The 19742-nt window shown below is 58.9% G+C and overlaps 1 protein-coding gene across 4 annotated transcripts in view; it reads left to right on the top strand.

Annotated features, from left to right (window-relative positions):
* Positions 1–19597, top strand: part of SEC16A (SEC16 homolog A, endoplasmic reticulum export factor) — a 32993-nt gene extending 13396 nt beyond the window's left edge. For all 4 annotated transcript variants that reach the window (XM_032634327.1, XM_032634323.1, XM_032634324.1 and 1 more), the window contains exons 5-30: positions 308–434; positions 918–1080; positions 1190–1364; positions 2337–2479; positions 3117–3178; positions 3289–3427; positions 3846–4082; positions 5180–5277; positions 5810–5891; positions 6078–6195; positions 6356–6467; positions 6587–6692; positions 7370–7510; positions 8379–8492; positions 8672–8864; positions 9346–9591; positions 10065–10147; positions 11357–11515; positions 13007–13087; positions 13277–13333; positions 13464–13575; positions 13983–14120; positions 14374–14468; positions 15251–15325; positions 17074–17151; positions 18045–19597. In XM_032634327.1, the coding sequence (XP_032490218.1) occupies positions 308–434; positions 918–1080; positions 1190–1364; positions 2337–2479; positions 3117–3178; positions 3289–3427; positions 3846–4082; positions 5180–5277; positions 5810–5891; positions 6078–6195; positions 6356–6467; positions 6587–6692; positions 7370–7510; positions 8379–8492; positions 8672–8864; positions 9346–9591; positions 10065–10147; positions 11357–11515; positions 13007–13087; positions 13277–13333; positions 13464–13575; positions 13983–14120; positions 14374–14468; positions 15251–15325; positions 17074–17151; positions 18045–18110 (3200 nt within the window). In that variant the 3' untranslated portion in view covers positions 18111–19597. The remainder of the gene's footprint in view (positions 1–307; positions 435–917; positions 1081–1189; positions 1365–2336; positions 2480–3116; positions 3179–3288; positions 3428–3845; positions 4083–5179; positions 5278–5809; positions 5892–6077; positions 6196–6355; positions 6468–6586; positions 6693–7369; positions 7511–8378; positions 8493–8671; positions 8865–9345; positions 9592–10064; positions 10148–11356; positions 11516–13006; positions 13088–13276; positions 13334–13463; positions 13576–13982; positions 14121–14373; positions 14469–15250; positions 15326–17073; positions 17152–18044) is intronic.
* The last annotated feature ends 145 nt before the right edge of the window (positions 19598–19742 follow it).

Here is a 19742-nt window from a genome sequence, read left to right on the forward strand (position 1 = left end):
TAAAGCTCTTTGGATCACATTAGAGAAAAGAGATACGAATAAAAAAATTTTTTTTTTCCTTTTTAATCACGTGTGTTGAGAGAAAAACTGTCAGTGGCCGTTAGGTATCACAGTACAGGCAGGACACGGCCGTGTCCTCTGGTGTCTCACAGTTAACATTCCCTGGGGTTGTGCTGATTTTCGGGAGGAAAGTTTGGTTGCTCTCTGAGGCTGAAAGCATTCTTCAGTCCTGGGGTGGCCTGGTTTCGTGACGGCCAGAGGGGTGTCTTTTGCACATTGTACTGACCCATTAATCTCTCGCCTGCAGATCCAGGTCACTGGGATCGGTACCACTATGGTTCTCGGTCCAGGGACCCCGGCACCTATGACCGGAGGTGTTGGTATGATGCTGAGTACGATCCGTATAGGAAGGAAAGCTACGCTTACGGGGACAGGTTGGTGGAACAGATTTTGATAAGGAGGGTGGGTCGTGAGTCAGCTGCGCTTCTGCGTCTGTGCCCTCGGGTCTTTGTAATTCACTCAAGAGCTACAGTTGTGTCTGGCTTCCTGGGGGGTGGTCACCTTCGGGAGGAACGGGATGAACTGGCCCTCCCAGTGGCTCTCTCCTTGGGCTCTTGGAGGGGGACTGGCCTCAGAACCAGCACCGCGCGTCAGTTTATCCTCCTCTTCTCGGGTCCGTGAGAGGGGTGACCACCTCAGACGGACCCCCAGCCTGCCTCTCTAACCCTAAGGCGGGGTCTGAACTTGGCCTTGGGATGCGGTGACTCCACTCGAGGGTGGGCTCTGACGAGCGCTGTCCTTAGGATCGGGACTCGCGGCGGCGAGGACCTGGGGGGCCTCACTGCCACGTGGCACGGGAGCATAGGCCCTGGAGGTACTCTCCCCGAGCCCCGGCCTCTGCCCCTCTGCTTCCCCAGGCCTGAGAAATACGACGACCACTGGAGGTACGACCCCCGCTTCACCGGGAGTTTTGACGACGAGCCCGAGCCCCACAGGGACCCTTACGGGGAGGAGGTGGACCGGCGGAGCGAGCACTCGGCGCGGAGCCTGCACAGCAGCTTCAGCTCCCACTCCCACCAGGTGGGCGGGCGGGCGGGGGCCGGCCCGGGCCCCAGGGTTCTGGTGGCCGCCTGGGTCCCGCCGCAGGCGTGGCAAAGAGACTTCACCTGTTTGCTCTTTGCTCTCTAAGAGTCAGGTGTACAGAGGTCGCAACGTGACTGCTGGGCCCTACGAGGCGCCCCCTCCACCGGGCTCCTTCCACGGCGATTATGCCTACGGCCCCTACGGTGGCGACTTCCACGGCACCCCGGGCTTCCCGGAGTACAGCTACCCTGCTGAGGCCAGCTGGCCCTCCGTGGAGCAAGGTGTGTGTGGCGAGGCCCTGCGTGCCCACGGGGGCAGAGGGAGGCCGAGGCACACCTTGGGGCGGCGTCCCGAGCCTGGGATGGGAAAGAGGGACTGAGTCGTCACCAGGATGGGAACTGGCAATGGCTTGGCCTGGGCATCCCTGCCGAGCAAGGGCCCTACCACGTGCCCGTCCTGAGGGGCAGCGCTTGCCACGCTAGGCTGCTGGTGCCCTGTGGGCTGCAGTCTGGCTCACAGGCCTGGGAGCTGCCCGGCCTGTCCATCGTGTCCACTTCAGCGTGGCTCTGACCTCAGACTCCACGTTCTTGGGCAGGGCCTCAGTGTAGCCCCAGTGCCGACCACACGGGTACATGGATCTTGGAGGGAACTTGAAAAACTCCAGCTCATACGCTCATCGCGCAGGCCACGTTGTCAATTGGCCTTTGAGATATTTGATCGAATGCCGTTTCTTGGAAAACTGCACAAGTGTGTGAAGGTTTAGAACGTGACAGTATAAAATATAAAAGAGTGGACTTTCTTAAAGCGTTATTTGATTGAAAATTTCACCTCCTGTTGGGCTTGAGGTGTTTCACTCTTGGTCGTTTTCCTTGCCGCTCCCTCCGATGCTCGTGGTCTGAGGTGAGGCTGTGAAGAGCACTCAGGGCGCAGGGGCTGAGGGGCCACCTGGGCAGCAGGAAGCACGAGCCCTGCTTTCCATGAACGGTGCGTCCTGGTGGCTTTTAAAGGAGCGCTTTCAGTTTAGAGGAGAGTATTCCCACTTTGAACGGTCAGAATGTTTTTCTGACACATGTTTAAGTTCTGTCTTTTAATAGGATATTTAACAATTACTAACTACAGTTGAAAGTCGGTTCATCTTGATGATCTGTGATTCCAGCTGCATGGGCATCCTGAAAGTCTCAGCTGTGGATTTAGTTCAGAAGCATTAAAAAGTGACATACGGGTTGTCTCTTTCTCATTTTATTTAAATGTAGCTCCATCGAGACCAACTTCTCCTGAGAAATTCTCAGTGCCTCACATCTGTGCCAGGTTTGGTCCTGGGGGTCAGCTCATCAAAGTGATTCCAAATCTGCCTTCAGAAGGACAGCCTGCGTTGGTTGAAATTCACAGCATGGAGGTAATTCCACGGGGAGGAGTTGCGCGTCGCCCTTCAGGTTGCATGCGCTCTGCGGTTTGTCACCTTCAGCTTGTGTGCTGCTGTCTGAGAACACAAGCTCGGGAAACGTTTATTTCCGCGAATCTTCAGTCTGTCGATTGTTTCAGTTCTGCTTGGTCATCTTTTCCCTCCCGGAAGTCAGCATTTTCAGAGTCTGCTCTGGGTGTCGGGTTAGGCTTGGTTTTATCGTACGTTCCTTTTCTGTCTTTAAGTGAATTCCTGACTTTGGGGTGAGGACCCTGTCCGTGCTCATTTTACTGCTGATTCTGGAGAGTGGGCAGAGGTGCCTCACGATCTCGGGGGGCTGGTGCGGGGCGCCCCGCTCCGTGCCCTGGCAGGCCTCTTCCATCACGTGTATCCAGGCCCTGCCTCAGAGCCTGGGGGGTGGGTCTCACTGCTTAAACAAAGTTTGAAAGTCACTGTTGTGGAACAAGTTGCCCATACTCCGTGATGGAGGCTTTGCCTCCCCACTTGGAGGGACAGGCCGTCCTGAGGATGGCGTCCGTTCCTCTGTCTGCCGATGTAGCCAGGCCGGGCGTTGACCTGCCTGCCCCCGTGAACAGCTCTCTCTCTGTCCCCTCTCCTGTCCCCACCTCAGACCTTGCTGCAGCACACGCCAGAGCAGGAGGAGATGCGGGCGTTCCCGGGGCCTCTTGGCAAGTACGTGCCCCACGATCGCGTCTGCGGTGCCTTTCCGCCGGCGGTGCCGAGCACGGCCTCGCAGGTGCAGTGGCTGCTGCTCACCGAGTGTGTGTGTGTTCTTTTTGCAGAGATGACACCCATAAAGTGGATGTTATTAATTTTGCACAGAGCAAAGCTGCAGAATGTTTACAGAATGAAAATTTAATTGACAAAGAGTCCGCGAGTCTCCTTTGGAGCTTTATTGTTCTGTTATGCAGACAGAACGGGGTACGTGTCTTCTTCCTTGTAGAACTGCTCTTCTCGTGGGCCTCTAGTCCCGGGAGTCCTCAGCACCCCCGAGGAGGGTTAGGCGGGATTTCTGTACCAGGCTGCACCGTCCAGGGGCTCCCCCAGGACGAGTGTCTCGGAGGTGATTTGGGGACGCGGGAGCCAAGCAGGGTGGGTGGTTTGGGGTGAAGGGCGGTTTGGGCTCCCGGTCATCGGCCCGTCCGGCGCGTGCGGTCTGCCCGCCTCTCTCCCGGCCGAGTCGGGGGCGGCCCTGTGCCGAGGCGGTCGAAGTCGCTTGCCCGCCGAGGCCCTTCGTGGGCCTCCCCCGACCGGGACCGGGGCTGTCCCGTCACTCCTGCAGGAGGGTGCTGCTTGTGGTTAAGCCTGTCTCCCTTCCTGCCCCTGCTGCCCCTCGCAGACCGTGGTGGGCACAGACATCGCGGAACTCCTGTTACGAGACCACCGAACCGTGTGGCTTCCTGGGAAGTCACCCAGTGAGGCCAACCTGATCGATTTCACTCGTGAGCCTGCGGAGCAAGTGGAGGAGGAGTCCGGGGAGGCCCAGCTCTCGTTTCTCACTGACAGTCAGGCCGCCACCACCCTTGAGAAGGACACGGAACGGTTCCGAGAGCTGCTGCTCTACGGCCGGAAGAAGGTGGGCGGCCCGAGCTCGGGCGCGGGGCGGGGGGCAGGGCCTGCTCTCGGGGCGCCAGCGTCTAGAGCGGAACGCGCTGCCGGGGTCTCGTTCTGCAAAGACTGTGCGGCACCTCGTGTGTCGTGTCTGTGAAGGTGCGAATAGTGGCCTCTCCAGTGCTGCTGGTGTCAGACGTGCAGGTTCCGTGTTTAGTCATCTGACAGACGCGTAGACTGAGCCCAGCCGCACCCCTGCCGTGTGTAGTGTGTCTCGGGGTAAACACGTGTGCAACACAGAGGCAGCACGTTCTCACGCAGCTGGGGTGAGCTCACCGCGCCACCGCGAGTGGGTGCCGGGCACAGCCCGGGCCCAGGTGGGGAGCGCCGTGGGGACACGCCCGGGGTTTGCTCCGTGGGGCACCTGGTGGTGCAGCGGGCGTGGGGGGGGGGGGCACAGTTGGAGCGCCTGCTGGCCTCTGGCAGCGGGGGTCTGGTGGGCCCGGAGTTCTTGGCACTCTTACGTCACGATAGACTCAGAAGACTCATGTTTGGTGAGTAAATGGTCTTAACGTGGCCGTTTTACAGCTCGTTGAAGCCTTCTGATCCGTTACATTTAATTCCCATTTCTCTGTTGCAACGTTTCTGCTTCCTGGTCACAAGTTTTCTAAGTTGTGGCCCAGATCATTTTGGATACAGGGAGGCTGAAGTAATTAAGGCCCTGTTGGTGCTGAGCACAGGCCCTCGGGGCCCAGGGGTCACTCGGGGCCTGGGGAGTTCACGTCCCCCTGGCCTTTCTCATGGCGGAGATGACAGGTGGGAGAAGGCGGTGCTACTTCTCCATCATCCCTGGTTCTGACAGTGTGCTCGTCCTCTGTGCTGGTGATGAAAGCGGGGTTCCTACACGGAAACCTCCTCCCGCAGGGACTGCGGCTATAGCGAAAACGGTGAAACTCGCCCGCTCTTTGTTTTTGAACTGGGAACGTGTGTGTGGGAGCCTTTGATCCGTTTGCTTTTTCATGTGCAGTCGAGCCCTCTCCTCCTCCGTGACCGCGCGTGACGACACACGTTCCGTCGCTCCCATTGTTCTCGGGGTTCAGAGAACCTCTCGATGCCTTGCAGGATGCTCTGGAGTCCGCGATGAAGAACGGCTTGTGGGGTCACGCCCTGTTACTTGCCAGCAAGATGGACAGCCGGACGCACGCCAGAGTCATGACCAGGTGAGGAGTCCGGCCGTGGGGACTGTCTCCGGGCGTGCCTGCAGGCGGGGGTCCGGGCCTCGTCAGCTTTGGGAAGCCCCCGGTCCCCATACTCTTGTCAGAGGAAGCTGGGGAGTCCCGTCTGCCACCCACGGCTGTGGGCTTGCCGGGCCCTCTTCCTCGGGTTGTGTTGCTAAAGGATTTAAATTTTTTTGTTAACTTCAGGCTTTTTAATTCTATAAAATCTCAGCAGGGACTTCCCTGGCGGTCCAGTGGTTAGGACTGTGCGCTTCCACTGCCAGGGGCCCTGGTTCAGTCCCTGGAACTAAGACCCCGCATGCCACGCAGTGTGACCCCCCCCAAAAAAAAATCTCAGTGAATTCCATCGTCTGCATCCTTTACAGCCTTTTAAAGACATTGCAGTGTGTACACTTGGCCCAGGTCAAGCATCAAGCCAGTCACCAAAGCGTCTGAGATGAGACCAGACTAGTTTTTCGTGTCCCGTTTACTGAACCAGGCTGAGTTAGGGCTTTCTCTGTTCGCGTCTGCCCAGGTTCGCCAACAGCCTTCCGATCAACGACCCTCTGCAGACGGTCTACCAGCTGATGTCCGGGCGGATGCCAGCCGCGTCCACGGTCAGTATGGGGGTCCTCGCGGCAGCCTCCGCGGCTCAGCCGTCTGTTCAGAGCCCGCTCCCCCGAGGGCTCGCCTCCCAGGCGCGAGGCTAGCGTTTCCATCCTGCTCCTGGAGTTTGAGCGCTGCAGAGTTGAGATGGCAGTGTGTTCCAAGGATGAGGGTTTTCTGCTCGTCTCTGGTTTCAGTGTTGTGGAGATGAGAAGTGGGGAGACTGGCGGCCGCACCTGGCCATGGTTTTGTCCAACCTGAACAACAACGTGGACGTGGAAGCCCGGGCGATGGCCACAATGGGGGACACTCTGGGTAGGTCAGACGCCGACATAGAAGGCGGGCCTGGGGCTGCCGTCAGATGCTCGGGACCCCGAGACTGTCCCTCCGTCTGGGGTCTCTCTGGTGTCTCTGTGAGCGCTCTGATCTCCGGGAGATCCTGTGACCGAGGCCCGCCTGCTTTGTGTACCTTCAGCCTCGAGAGGGCTCCTTGAAGCTGCACACTTCTGCTACCTCGTGGCTCAGGTTGGGTTCGGGGTTTGTACCAAGAAAACCACAAAACTCGTCTTAATTGGCTCAAACCACAGGTGAGGAATTGCGTAATTCGAAAGGAAAAGCCCCTCCCTTGGCTAACCCAGACTGGCGCGTGGAGCGCTGGCCCTTCGGTGACCCGCTCAAAGGTGACGGCCGCTCGTGTCCTCCACAGTTTGCCGTTTTTAAAGTTCGCGACCAACGAAGCTATTCAGAGGACAGAAGCCTATGAGTACGCTCAGTCCCTGGGGGCGCAGACCTGCTCCTTACCCAGCTTCCAGGTGGGTGGGGCCCCACGGCTCCAGCCCTGACGGGGGTGGGGGGGGGGCAGGGCTTGGGGGAGTGGGTGCTGACAAGACCACAGTCGTTTAGGGGTTTTATTCAAAAAACGTAAAGAACAATGAAGTGTTTTTGGAAATCTCGAGGAGATGTTTGATCTGTAATGTTCGAGAATTAAAGTTTGCCGAATTGAGAACTTCGTTAGCATTTTGGTTCTTAATGTTTTCAGTATTAAAAACTTTTAGCGTTTGGTTTCAAGTACTTTTCTATCAGCTGTGGACCATGTTTCGGGAGGGTGGTATCTGACCAGGACTGTGCTCGTGTGTCTGAAAGGGGGCAGAGCATCAGTGCCAACAGAGCAGGGTGACTGCGTTGGCGGCTCCCGAGAGGCGGTCTTCGCGGGGTGCGTGCGCATGGTGGCACCTCGTGGTCACTCCGTGGTCACTCGGTGGTCGAGAGCCCTGACGGCTCTGTTAAGGGTGTTGAAGAGAGAAAGTGAGTTTCTCAGAAGCTTAGTTGTTTACCCTGATGTAAAGTAGCTCAGGGAACGGGCCCAGCTCTGCCGTGGGCAGGCGTTGGGGACGTGCAGGGTAGCGTCAGCCTGTGGGAGGGCACAGGTGACGCCGGGGACCAGTGGGGGGCACGCAGCACCGCTCAGCTCGCCGTCGGTCTGTCTCAGGTGTTTAAGTTCATCTACTGCTGCCGCCTGGCCGAGATGGGGCTCGCCACGCAGGCCTTCCACTACTGCGAGGTGATCGCCAAGAGCGTCCTAGCGCAGCCCCGCGGACACTCCTCGGTGCTTCTCCGCCAGCTGGTTCAGGTAACTCTTCCTCGACGTCGCCGCGCCCGTGCGCCACGTGGGGCCGCGTGGGGTGCTCGTGACCAGAGGGCGCGGGGCCGCCTGCTCGGCCCAGTTAAGATCCTGCGTGTTCTCGGGCAGGTACTTGGTGTTTTGCAGTGCAGCACAGGAGCCCTTGGGGCGTCCCGTGCAGAGACTTGGAGGTGAGCCTGGGTGTGAGAAGGACCCCGCCTGCAGGAGGCTCGCCTCGCGCTTAGCGCTGTGAGGTTCTGGGAGCCGCAGCCTGGGGTGGGTCCCGGCTGCGGCCCCGCGGCCCCAGGCTCTCGCTCCGGAAGACAGAGACCGCGTGACCACCCTCCCACTGGCGCCCGGCACCAGGGGCGCCGCGTCAGTGTGTTCCTCTCCTCCTGGAGCTTCGTTTTTGGAATGTGTCCATGTGATACCAAAAATGTTTTTCTTACGGGAACATCGGGACACCTGCAGAAACAGGGTAATTCAGGAACCCTGTTTCCATCTGGCAGCTTCGGGAGTTAACGCGAGGTCAGGCGTGTTTGGCCCGTGCCCGGCTGCTGGCCCCCCAGAGCGTGAGCATTGCCAGGGCGGTTGGCATCTCAGTGAGTGGAGCTGAGCAGAGGCGGGCTCAGCTCCCGCGGGTCTGGATGCCGCGGGCTCTGTGCCGTTGGCTCGGCGGGCCGGTGCGGTGGGTGCTTGCGTTCCAGGCGGTCAGGGACGGGCCGCGTGAGCCCGCCTCAGGAAGGTCCCCGCAGCGGACGAGGGCTGCGCCTCTGACGTTGCAGGCGCGCTTGCTCCACGTCCCAGTGGGTTTCGAAGACACGGTTTGGCCGCTGTCACCTGTGGGAACAGGGTCTTCATCTGCGTGCGTTTCCAGGTCGCCTCCCAGCTGCGCCTCTTCGACCCTCAGCTGAAGGAGAAGCCGGAGGAGGAGGCCGCTGCGGAGCCTGCCTGGCTGGTCCAGCTGCAGCTCGTGGAGAAGCAGGTCAAGGTGCGCTGGGCTCCGGTCGTGGGGCCCGACGGGGAGCCGTGTTCACGCGGAAGGTGGCGGGTGTGAGCAGCTCAGCTCAGCGGTGCCCGGTGCCCGGCGAGGGGGAAGGTGCACCTGGGCCATGGCGGGTCCGCGCGGTCGGCGGCCGGCATGGAGACCCTGAGGTCCTTCTCCCTCAGGAGGGCACCGCGGCCTGGAGCCTGGACAGAGCCTTCCCCCCATGCTGTCCCAGCTCGCCACGCTCCGAGGTGGGGCCGTGTGACGGCCCAGCACCCGTGCAGCCGGCGGGCCTGGGCACCGACAACGCGCTGCTGGTGCCGCCTGTGCCCAGCGCTGACCACGTGGGCCAGGACGTGCGGCTGCTGCCCTCAGGTGAGCCCGCGCCGCCCTGGGCCCCTGTTCTGAACGTGGAGCGTCCCTGTCTTGCTGCCCAGAGGGTCGGGCCGTCTGTCCCCCCACCTTGGCCCTCCACTTTCTCTCTGCCCCTCCCTCCCTTGGTGTGAGCCCACTGGTCTCGCGGCCTTGAAGGTCTGGCTGTGTGGGTGGGTGGTGCAGGAGGTGCGGGGGGACTCAGTGGAGGCAGAGCCGGGCCTGGGCCAGGCGGCGCTCGCTGGGCTGTGTCGGGGTCGTGCTGCGGCTTAGAGCCCACGCCCCGTGCTGTGTGCGTGAGGTCCTCCCCTCGGCCCTGAAAAGCGTGTGTCCCGCTTCCCTAAACCAGTGACAGCCCGGCAGCTTCAGCCTTTGTGCTTGGACGGTTGGTTCCTTGGCCCTCGATGAAGGAAACGTGCCCTGCGAAAGTCACTGGAGTGAGCACGTAACCTCAGGCATTCTCTTGTCCATCGTCTCCCCGCAGCTCCACTGACGCTCCCCGACGGTCAGCCGGCCTTCCCCGCCAGGGTGCTGATGTGCCCAGTGCCACCACCCGTGGGCCCCGGCGAGCTGGGGCCTGGCTGTGGACCCCCAGGGGCTGCACTTGGCCTTCCAGAGCCCTCTGGGCCTGATCCTGCGGCTCCGTACCCAGGGCCTGGCCTGCCATCTGGCACACCATCTCTCCAAGAGACTGAACACCTGCTCCCGGAGGCCAGGAGCCAGGACGCAGGTGGGTCTGCGAGGTGCCGTCTGGAGACCAGAGCGAACTTGGCTTTGGCGTTGCAGGGGCTAACTGGTAGGAGAGACTTGTCGTTCACACTTGGAGCAAAGCACGTTCCTTAGTGTGTGCCGAAAGTTCTAGAAGCTGATTGAAGATCGGTGACTTGACCTTTTGTTGGGATGTGAGGTGGGAGTGGGTGTCCAGGGCATGGCCGGGGGGCGCCCGCCTGCAGCCTTTGTGAAGGCACTGGGGAGGCCGTGACCCTCCTTCTGGAGGGCAGTCTTGTCCCTGACCGTCTGTCTACTTGCACGGCCTGGCTTGAGAAGAGAAACTACTTTCACGTATTTAGGAACATTCCATTCTTGGTTTGCGAAGCCCACATCGGGAGGCGTGTCTCCAGCAGTGTCTCTTGGCCACACCTGCTCCCTCTGCTGTGGGCTTGGTGATGCCGCGGTCTCAGGAGCTCTCGTTTCCCTTGACAGGAATGATGCCACAAGAGGCACCCGGCAGAAACGCGCTGTCGGAGCTAGGAGAAGAGGACTTTGGTGGAAAATTTGCTAATGTGGTACTTTCCCACTACTTCTTTGTTTTTTAAGCTATTTTTCATGAACTCCACTGAATAAGTATTTAAACTCTTTTGTTCTTAAGTTGTAAGTAGAAAGATAATACTTAAAATTATCAGATTATCTTTTGAATCGTTTCTTAAAGAGAAAACTTGAATCCTTAAAATGTGAAGACTTGATGAAAACATTAATAGGGGAAAAGATAATTTAATAGTGTAAAAATAGGTATCTTAAGGAGAAGAAATGCTCGTCTATAGGTATCTTAAGGAGAAGAAATGCTCATCTACAATGAAACTACCTTGTCAATTTTAACTTTTCTAAAATGGAAAAACTTCCCTGATTTCTGCATCTCTTTCTACAATAGGATTCGTAAAATTTTCAGTGGTGTTTTTAAAACCAAGATTCATTTTATCAGACATGCTCGACGTAAATACCACCTTGGTGTGCTGTGATCCCAGTGATGGGGGGTGGGAGGATAAACGCCTTCATGTAAACTGCACTCTGCAAGCCTCTTTACAGGTGCCTGCTCTTTGTGGGCATCCCATCAGCAGTAGTCCAAACCCTCCTTATGTTTTCCGCCGTTAAACATTCTGTCCCTGCGAAAGTAAAAATGAGAGTTAACCGTACTGAAAACAGTCTCAACCCAGGGATAAGTATTTTTTTAAATGCTTCTATCTTTTATTTTTTTGTGTTTTTTTTTTTGCGGTACGCGGGCCTCTCACCGCTGTGGCCTCTCCCGTTGCGGAGCACAGGCTCCGGACGCGCAGGCTCAGCGGCCATGGCTCACGGGCCCAGCCGCTCCGCGGCACGTGGGATCCTCCCGGACCGGGGCACGAACCCGTGTCCCCCGCATCAGCAGGCGGACTCTCAACCACTGCGCCACCAGGGAAGCCCGCTTCTGTCTTTTCAAATGCCCACTGCCACCCCCTCTAACCAGTCTTCTCCTCGGTGCACATACGTATCCCATCTCCTCCGGCCCAGCAACCCCACAGGATTCTTGAATCCGCATCGTGAGCGCCGTGATGCTCCTAGAAAGTGTTGCCCTTGAGTCCAGTCGGCCCTGGGGAAGCGGGGTGGGGGGGGGGGGGGCCGCTCTCACCAGCCCCTCCTTGCCTGGCTCTGCTCACCGTAGGGACGTAGCCTCTCGTGAAGTCTTAAGAGCTCCTGGGAAGGTGCCCCCGGTGAGCCTGCTTCTTGTTACCTTGGGACAGGGCTCCTCAAGGACGTCGCAGGGCTCCGAGTCACCTCCGGGCTGGGGGAGCGCTGGCTCAGGGGTCCTGCAGCCGCCTCCGCCTCCGCCACTGACGCCCGCGCCCGACGTGAAGAGACCTGTCCAGGCAGCCAGGAAAGAGACCAAGGAGCCCAAGAAGGTGACTCACAGCCCCCAGCTGGGCGGGGCCGGGGGCGGGGCCGGGGCTCTGCTCCCCTGTCCTCACGCTGAGGCGAGGAGAAGGAATGTGTTTCTGTTTAAATCAAGCCAGAGGGGCAGTGAGCGTGTGGTGAAGCGCGGGTGTTTGTGTGTCCGTGTCCACGTGTAAGCCCGCCAGCTCAGAGCTGGAGCCGTGCCTGCCTCCTGGACGCCCGTGGGTCCAGGGCCCGTCCACATGCTCCCCAGGGGGTGGTCTCTGCCCGACCTCTGTCACCACTGCTTGGCTTCGGCTCTTGCCGAAATTCACGCGAAGGAGGTCCCTTCTTGTCGTTGTGTAGCGATGTCGATGGTGTGCGTACGCCGCGGTTTTATGTATCCTTTCTCCTAATGCAGGACGTTTGGGATTATTGGGAATAAAGCCACGTGAGCGTTCTCGTCTGTGTCTTTTGGTGGCAGAGGCACTTGTTTCTCTTGGGTGTAGCCCGAGGTCACAGGACAGCTGTGTGTGTGGCTTTAGAGCGTCCTGCCAGCCCGTCCTCCTCAGTGGTTTACCAGGCACCCCTTCCAGCGGCCCCGCCTCACCCCGGGGGCTGCGTTGTCGGCCATTGTGCTGGGCTTAGCGACACTTCGCTGTGGGTCCGTGTGCTTCTTCCCCCTTCACGTCCTCAAATGTGTGGGGCTGGCTCAGGTCTCCTCCCGTCCTTCGTGGGGTCCTCAGAGGTCGGCAGGCGTTGTTGCATGTTGTGGACGCAGGTCCTGCCGGATGTGCGTGTGTGCACACCTCCTCCAGCCTGTGGGTGGCTTTTAACGGCTACTGTCTTAGGTAAACACAAGTGTGATTCAAAACACGCGCGGGCCGTGAGGTAGAGCAGGACCTCCAGACGGGGTGTGACGTGCAGGGGGCTGGTCCCCGCCCAGCACGGGGCCGTCCGCTCTGCCACAGATTCAGAGAAGCGGCTGAGGGGGTGTGGCGTTGCTGCTGCCTTTTGTGGTAGACGTCAAGGGCAGCGTATGAAGGATAAAGTCAATGTCCCTGAAGCCTAATCTCTGCCAGCCTCGGAGCACAAGGGCCTCTTCTTAGAGCCCACGCGGACTCCCCAGCCGTCGCCACCCCTGCGGGGGGATGTCTCAGGCTGCTCATTTGTTGGCATTCAGACGTGAAACGCTCCAAGAGGCAAGCTGTCGTTCTGATTTTTTTTAAGTGTGGTAAAGTGTACAGAAAACTTACCGCTTCAACTGACTTCAGTGCCTGGCTCTGGCTCTGGGGCCTCGAGCACACTGCCGTGCACCCGTCCCGGGACTTTGTCGTCTTCCCAGACTGAAGCCCTGCCCCCCAGACTCGCTGCCGCCCGGCCCACACCTGCTTCCTGTCTCCGTGGCTTAGCCGCCTCCAGGCGCGCGTGGGCCACATAGGCTTGGTTGGCCCTGTGTGTTGGGCTCCTTGCGCTCAGCGCCAGGCCCTCAGGGTTGTCCTGGTGGTTTTTATGTCCAGAGCAGCGACTCCTGGTTCTCTCGTTGGCTGCCTGTGAAGAAGAGGACAGAAGCTTACTTGCCAGACGACAAGAACAAATCGGTGCGTCCTGCCGGGTGGGCCCGGGGGGGCCAGTGGGTCCCGCAGCGGCGCGTCCGCCCGCCTGTCTGCGTGGAGTGACGGCTCCGGGGCGGACCTGAGCCGGCGCCTCGGAAGCAGTCAGGTTCTGATTTCTGATTCTGTCCAGCTTTTGCTAGTGAGTTTTCTTTTTACCTTTCACAATCGTGGCAGATCGTCTGGGATGAAAAGAAGAACCGCTGGGTGGACACGAACGAGCCAGAGGAGGAGGTGAGCCGGGATCCAGGCGCTCGCTGTGGCCGGGCGGGGAGCCCTCCCCTGGGCAGGGGCCTCCGTCTGCAGGGGTCCCCGTGGGCTCCGGGTCAGCGCGCAGACCCCGCACTGGTCTTTCCCTCCGCAGAAGAAGGCTCCGCCCCCACCTCCAACATCCCTTCCCAAGGCTCTGCAAGCTGCCCACCCTGGCCCTGGAGGGCCCCCCAGACCCGCTGTGAACATGTATTCTAGAAGAGCAGGTAATGACAGCCAACCAGAAATCAGAGTTCACGTGGGTAGTTTATTTGTCCTACAGGCGGGCCAGAGTTCAGCGATGACAGCGTGCCCGCGAGGGGGTAGTTATTTCCCACCAGGAGGAGGACTGGTTTTCTGAGCATGAGTCCCCGGGGGTGGGGGGCCAGCTCTCTAGAGAGTTCAGCGTTCCTGGGCGGACCATCGTATCACTGGGGAGCTAAGGGCGGAGCGGATGCGATCGGCCGTGCCGTGGTGTGAAGTGGGACCCCTCGCCTGGGCAGAAGCCAAGCCAGTGTGCCCCAGGAGGGGCCCCCTTCCGGGCCAGGCCGCCCCCCGGAGCGGAAGCCTGGCCCGGTGCTCCCCGGACACCAGGAGGACGGCGGGGTGACCTCACTCCCTCTCCCCGTGGCAGCCCGAGCCCGAGCGCGCTATGTGGACGTCTTGAACCCGGGGGGCCCCCAGCGGAGCGAGCCAGCCCTTGCTCCCGCGGACTTCTTTGCGCCACTGGCCCCGCTCCCAATTCCCACACACCTGTTCGGACCAGACCCAGGTAGGCAGCACGGGAACAGCTGTCAGTGTGCAGCTTCTGACCTTTGGCCTCTTTCTGAGAGCCCCTGGCCTTTATCCTCTTTTAAGAAGAGATAACTACTCACCCACACGCAGAGCGCCCGAGGTTCCCCTGTGCTTGTCTGCGGACTTGTTTCCCTTGGTCTGCCTGAGGACCTGGGTGCAGCTCTCCCCTGGGGGGGGGGGTGGGGTGGGGGAGGGACGAGTGACCGCCTCCCCCACTGTCCCCTTCACAGATGCAGAGGAAGCACTGCCTGCCGAGGGGGCTGGCAGGGAAGGGCAGGCACCGACGGGGGATCCAGCCAAGCCAGAGCCTGCCTCGGAGCCCAAGGTGAGCAGTGCCGTGGGCCCAGGCGGGGGGTCGGGCAGAGGGAATCTGCCTCCTGCCCCGACCCGAGGCGGCCCTGACCTTCTCCAGAGTCTCGTGTACACAGAGCTTACGGTGTGGGTCACACACGCATTACCTAGTAATTTTGTCTTGCTGAACTTTTTACAGTGAAGAGGGTTTTTTTGGAATGATTATAACGTGTGTGCAACGCAGTCGCTCAGAGTTTGCTCTCTGAGGTTGGTCGCACCTGGATTTCAGCCCTGTCTTCTCCAGTAATTAGCTTTTTTTTTTTTTTTTTTTTGCGGTGCACGGGCCTCTCACTGCTGTGGCCTCTCCCGTTGCGGAGCACAGGCTCCGGACGCGCAGGCTCAGCGGCCATGGCTCACGGGCCCAGCCGCTCCGCGGCACGTGGCATCTTCCCGGACCAGGGCACGAACCCGTGTCCCCTGCATCCGCAGGCGGACTCTCAACCACTGCGCCACCAGGGAAGCCCCAGTAATTAGCTTTTTAAAGGTGGGGGTCCCTCAGCGCCTCTGAGCCTCAGCGTCCTGCCCTGTGGATGGGCCGACGAGAGCACAGATCGCAGGGCCGTGGTGGGGCTCACGGCAGGCGCTCAGTAAGGATGCGCTGCGGGTGTTGGAATAGCAGGTCCCCGTGGCACCCTTTCACGACCCCTCAGCGGGAGCGCCCCGTGGGGTAGAGCGGGCCGTCCTGGGTGGTCCTGCCTCGGTGGGTGCCTCCGATGCACAGGCTTTCCAGTAGCGGCCTCCCTGCTGTCCCCGCAGGTGCTCAGTTCTGCGGCGTCGCTCCCTGGACCTGAACGCCCACCCTCCGGCGCGGACGGTTCCCAGGGAGGAGAGGTAAACGCACCCAATGAGCGCATCTGCGGAAGGTCTGGGCTGAGGAAGCTCGTTTTATTGTCCAGATGGCTTCTTTAAAACGAAGTTAACAGGAAGGAAAAGGGCAGCTTAGAAACTTTCTAGAACTCAAAAAGTGTTGTATTCCTTAAAGTCACGCTTGTTTCCGCAGAGTTGTTGGGAGCTCTGGCTAGAGTGAAGGGCTGCGTGTGTGTTCGGCAGCCAGGCTCGCCCCTCTGCTGGGCTCTCCTGTCCTCGGTCCCTCGGGGGGCACGAGGTCTGGCCGCCTTGGGCCCAGGCCTGGGCAGACCTCCCTCCCCGCAACCAGGGGTCGTTTCCAGTAAAAACTGTACATGAAAATAGGAGTTTCAGGCTAACTCTGGCTTTTCTCCCATCGAGCCATGCTGATCCTAACAGCGTCATAAAGCTCTTTGGGATTGAACTGCCGGCTTGGAGCGGTGACGTGCATGTTGATTTCTGTATCTGTCTGTGTCTGTGTGTCCTTGCTGTTTCGTAGCTTTCGCGCCGTAGTTCACTGAGCTCGTTATCACGTGAAGTGAGCCAGCGTTTTAACCAGGTCCCTGTGGCTGGCCGCGCGCACTGGGCGTGGATTTGAACGGGGTCGTCTGTCTTTCCTTGAGATCGCTATGCTGGCCGGCCATCGTGCCCCTGGCCACTGACATCACTTGTCACCTCCCGGCCCTCACGTGCCTGAGGATGCAGTGTTCCTTTCTTTAGACGTTTTTAAAGGGCGGTGGTGAATAGCCAGACACGTCAACAATCGAACCGACCCCAAGAATCTTGTAGTGAACGAAGCAGTTCTGTGCAAGGGCTCTTTCTGAACTGGTTTTTTCAAACGACTAGCCATAGGCATAGCCTCAGAGAGAGAGAGAGAGAGAGAGAGAGAGAGTGTGTGTGTGTGTGTGAGTGTGTCTGTGTGTGTGTCAGTGTCAGGATGCTCTCATTTGAAAGAGAGAATTCTGTTTTCTGACAAGCACGAGAAGGTTTATTTTAGGCAGGCAGAGTGAGGCAGTGACAGCTGTCCGGGGTCGCTCTGTGTGGGAAATAAAGGAATACTTCATCTTCTCTGCGTATTGGGGCACTGAGCTTTTCCCTCAGCTTGGCAGAAAGGCTTCATGTGACTTGTTTTATGTGTGAATTAAAACGCTGGATTTTGTAGCTGGACACCTGAGGTCTGCAGCAGTCAAAAGTACCTACTAAGGGCTCCCCCTGGCGCTGAGTGCCCACTCAGAGCTCCGTGCCACCTCATGTGTGCGCTCTGGTTCTAAAGCATTGCACTCTGCATGCTGCTTTGGTTTTTACCGTTTTCCTATGAACCATTAAGTAATTAAATACAGCGTTGCAAGAAGTATCTTTTTTTTTTTTTTTTTTTTTTTTTTTTTTTTTTTTATGCGTTACGCGGGCCTCTCACTGCTGTGGCCTCTCCCGTTGCGGAGGACAGGCTCCGGACGCGCAGGCTCAGCGGCCATGGCTCACGGGCCCAGCCGCTCCGCGGCACGTGGGATCCTCCCGGACCGGGGCACGAACCCGCGTCCCCTGCATCGGCAGGCGGACTCCCAACCACTGCGCCACCAGGGAAGCCCGCAAGAAGTATCTTTGACCAGCTTCTGTGGCACATTTGAAAGTATTGATATTATAAACCCTTTCTCAGAAATAGTACCTGTATTTGCAAATGAAACAAGCCGCCCATGCACTGTTAGTTGTTGAGGTGAGCTCCCTGTGCTTCTCAGGCTCCGGGTGCTCACGCCCCTGCAGGGGGCCCTCCCGCAGCAGCGGTGCCCTTCTACAACCCTGCTCAGTTTGCACAAGTAAGTGCCCCTGCTGTCTCCCCGGGGCGGGTGGGAGCAGGGTGGGGGCTCCCCCGGTGAGACCCTGACTCGTCTGCTCACCCTCTCCGGCTCTGCCACGGCCCTGGGTGGGGGTGCCCCCGCCGGTTCCTGCTGACTCCCTCACCCATGCCGACCTTGGCCTCCCTTCACCTGGTAGCTCGTGACCTCCAGGCCAGGAAGGTCATGAATGCTTCCTTTTATTTCTCTCCCTCCCAGGCTCTGGCCTGTGGAGGATGGACTGGCCGCCAGTCTGGGGAGCGCAGGTTGGGGGGCAGGGGTCTGTGGGGAGGTCTTGGCTTTCGGGATGCAAAGCCTCACCCGACACCGGCCTGTCCCGGCCTCGGGCTTCCTCGGGGGCGGGCCTCTGCGCCCTGCACCTTTCTCTCATCCCCGGCTGCCATCTGCTTCTCCATTCCACGATTCGGTAGTTGTTTTCTTCTCTCCTGTAACCTGCATCTTGCAGTTTATGCCTTTACAAAAGCTCCTTGACTGTCATTCCAGTTGGCATTTTCGCGGGAGCAAGAGGAAGCACCTGTGTTCTGTCCACGGCCTCCCCTGGGCATCCCTTGCACCCCTCGGTGGCAGGCCAGACCACGCTCTCCCTGGGCTCTTTAGACACCCAGCTGCTGGAGTCAGCCTCAGCCCACCACCCTAACCAAGCTGCAGGCACCTTTAAAGGGAATGCCAAGATGTGCTGCCGACTTGGTCTGTGACCGTGGGCTTGCAAACAGAATAAAACGAACAGAACGTGCCTGTTTGCTGAGGGAACGGTCTGTTCTGGCTTGTTCCGCAGACCTGCTGGTCCTTCCCCGAGGGCCCCCCGCCGTCGGGGACGGGCGTGCGGAGCTCAGTGCTGTCCCTTGTCGTTTCAGGCCTCTGCTGCCTCGGGAAGTTCAAGGATGGGAAGGGTTGGCCAGAGGAAGTACCCAGCATATTGAGCTAGGATGGTCCCTGTCCTGGACTGGCATTTGGAACCCTGAAGTGATTACTCCACCAGGAGCTCATCAGACTGATTGCCTGCGACTCCCGTCTGTTCCCAAGTGGAGACGGATGCAGTGATTCAGAAATGATTTATGAAGCGTTGCCGGCATTAACTCCACACCTTCAGGAAGCTGGATGAAAAGAGGGAATCTGGGACTTACTAGAATCTTCCACCTGAAGGCATGATTTAAGGATCCCACATTCACAGTCATTTGAGGATGTTACACTAAGTGAAGCTGGAAGCATCTTGGCTACGGGAGGACTTTGCTTTTCAGTAACTAAGGCACCTCTCAAAACCTAACGGTGAATTACTGCCAGATAAATCCCAGGGTCCTTGAAGACGCTGGAAGGAAACAGTGCACCTCTGACTCAGAGAGGAACGCGGCCAGGGGTGCACGTCCTGAGGTGGTCAGCCCCCACCTCGCGCTGTTGAACCTGGAAGGATGCTTTGTCTCAAAGGAAACACGGGCTTCATTTAGCAACAATTCCGTTAGGTTTCGAGCGCGGCCCTCACTGCTGACGTGTGTTTATCTCCTGTAGCGAAGATGTGTCCAGCCCTGTGTAATTTCCTGTGGCCTCACTAGGACCATGACGCTTCCACGCAGCCGGAGGGACTGACTCTGCTGTCAGCAAGGGGCGGCTCCGTCGCTGGGACAGAGCCACAGGGGCCTCGTGCTCTGGCGTGACTGATCCGAGTTAATCAACCAGTGTCACAACTGTGACTGTTCCCTGCGGACCCGCTGAGGCCATGTGTTCTGGCCCGCCTTCACGGTGCAGTCCAGTTGTCTGGCCTCCTCTCACCATCGCGTCATTTAAGGAGTAGGTAACATCTTGAAGAAAGTGGCTTGAAATAATTTCTCGTCAGAAGCTCTGGAATCTGATTTTTCTGCACCGAGACCTTCCGTGGCTAATATCCTGACTCAGCCTGTGAACCTGCACAGGAAGACCTCCTCCTGGTGGACTCAGCTTTAAGGCTTCATCGACTGTTCTTCAAACTGTTCACTTTCTTCTTCAGTCTAAGGAAAAGATTTAGATATTTAAAAAAATCATTAGGAAATAATTTCTGTAGAACGCCGGGGGAACACGGTTTGTTGGGGCTTTAGTCCAAGGGTAGGGCTTGTGTGAGGGTGGGGTCCGCGCCGGCCGCTCTGGGCCACCTGCCGTCTAGGAAGGACTCACAGAACGGTTTCCAGAATGTTCCACTGATTCGTCCCTTTGGGAGAGGCCGACCTCGTCGACGGGCGGTCTCTCGCGTCCCAGGGTCAGCGCTCGGTGCGGTTCCTGGGCCGAGACCCACCTGGCGCCCTCGGCTTCCTCCTCAGCCCTACCCGTCGTCCTCTGTGTCTGACTGCCAGCGACTTTTGATTCGAGAAGCTTCCTCTGAGGCGGGAGCTGCTATTTTTCCTAAGTGCACATTGTTAAATAAAATATTTTGCGCTCTCAAGCCCTTTCGCCATGTCTCCTTTTGTTGATTGGAAGCCCGTGGGGAGACCCTGGCCTCACCCGCCCCCTGTGGATTGGCTTATAGAGGCGCCCCGGGCCACTGCTTCCCGTCTTCTGCCAGACTCGCCCGTTAGGGGCTCCCAGGA

This window comes from Phocoena sinus, chromosome 6 (assembly GCF_008692025.1).
Source record: "Phocoena sinus isolate mPhoSin1 chromosome 6, mPhoSin1.pri, whole genome shotgun sequence".
Taxonomy (NCBI): Eukaryota; Metazoa; Chordata; class Mammalia; order Artiodactyla; family Phocoenidae; genus Phocoena; species Phocoena sinus.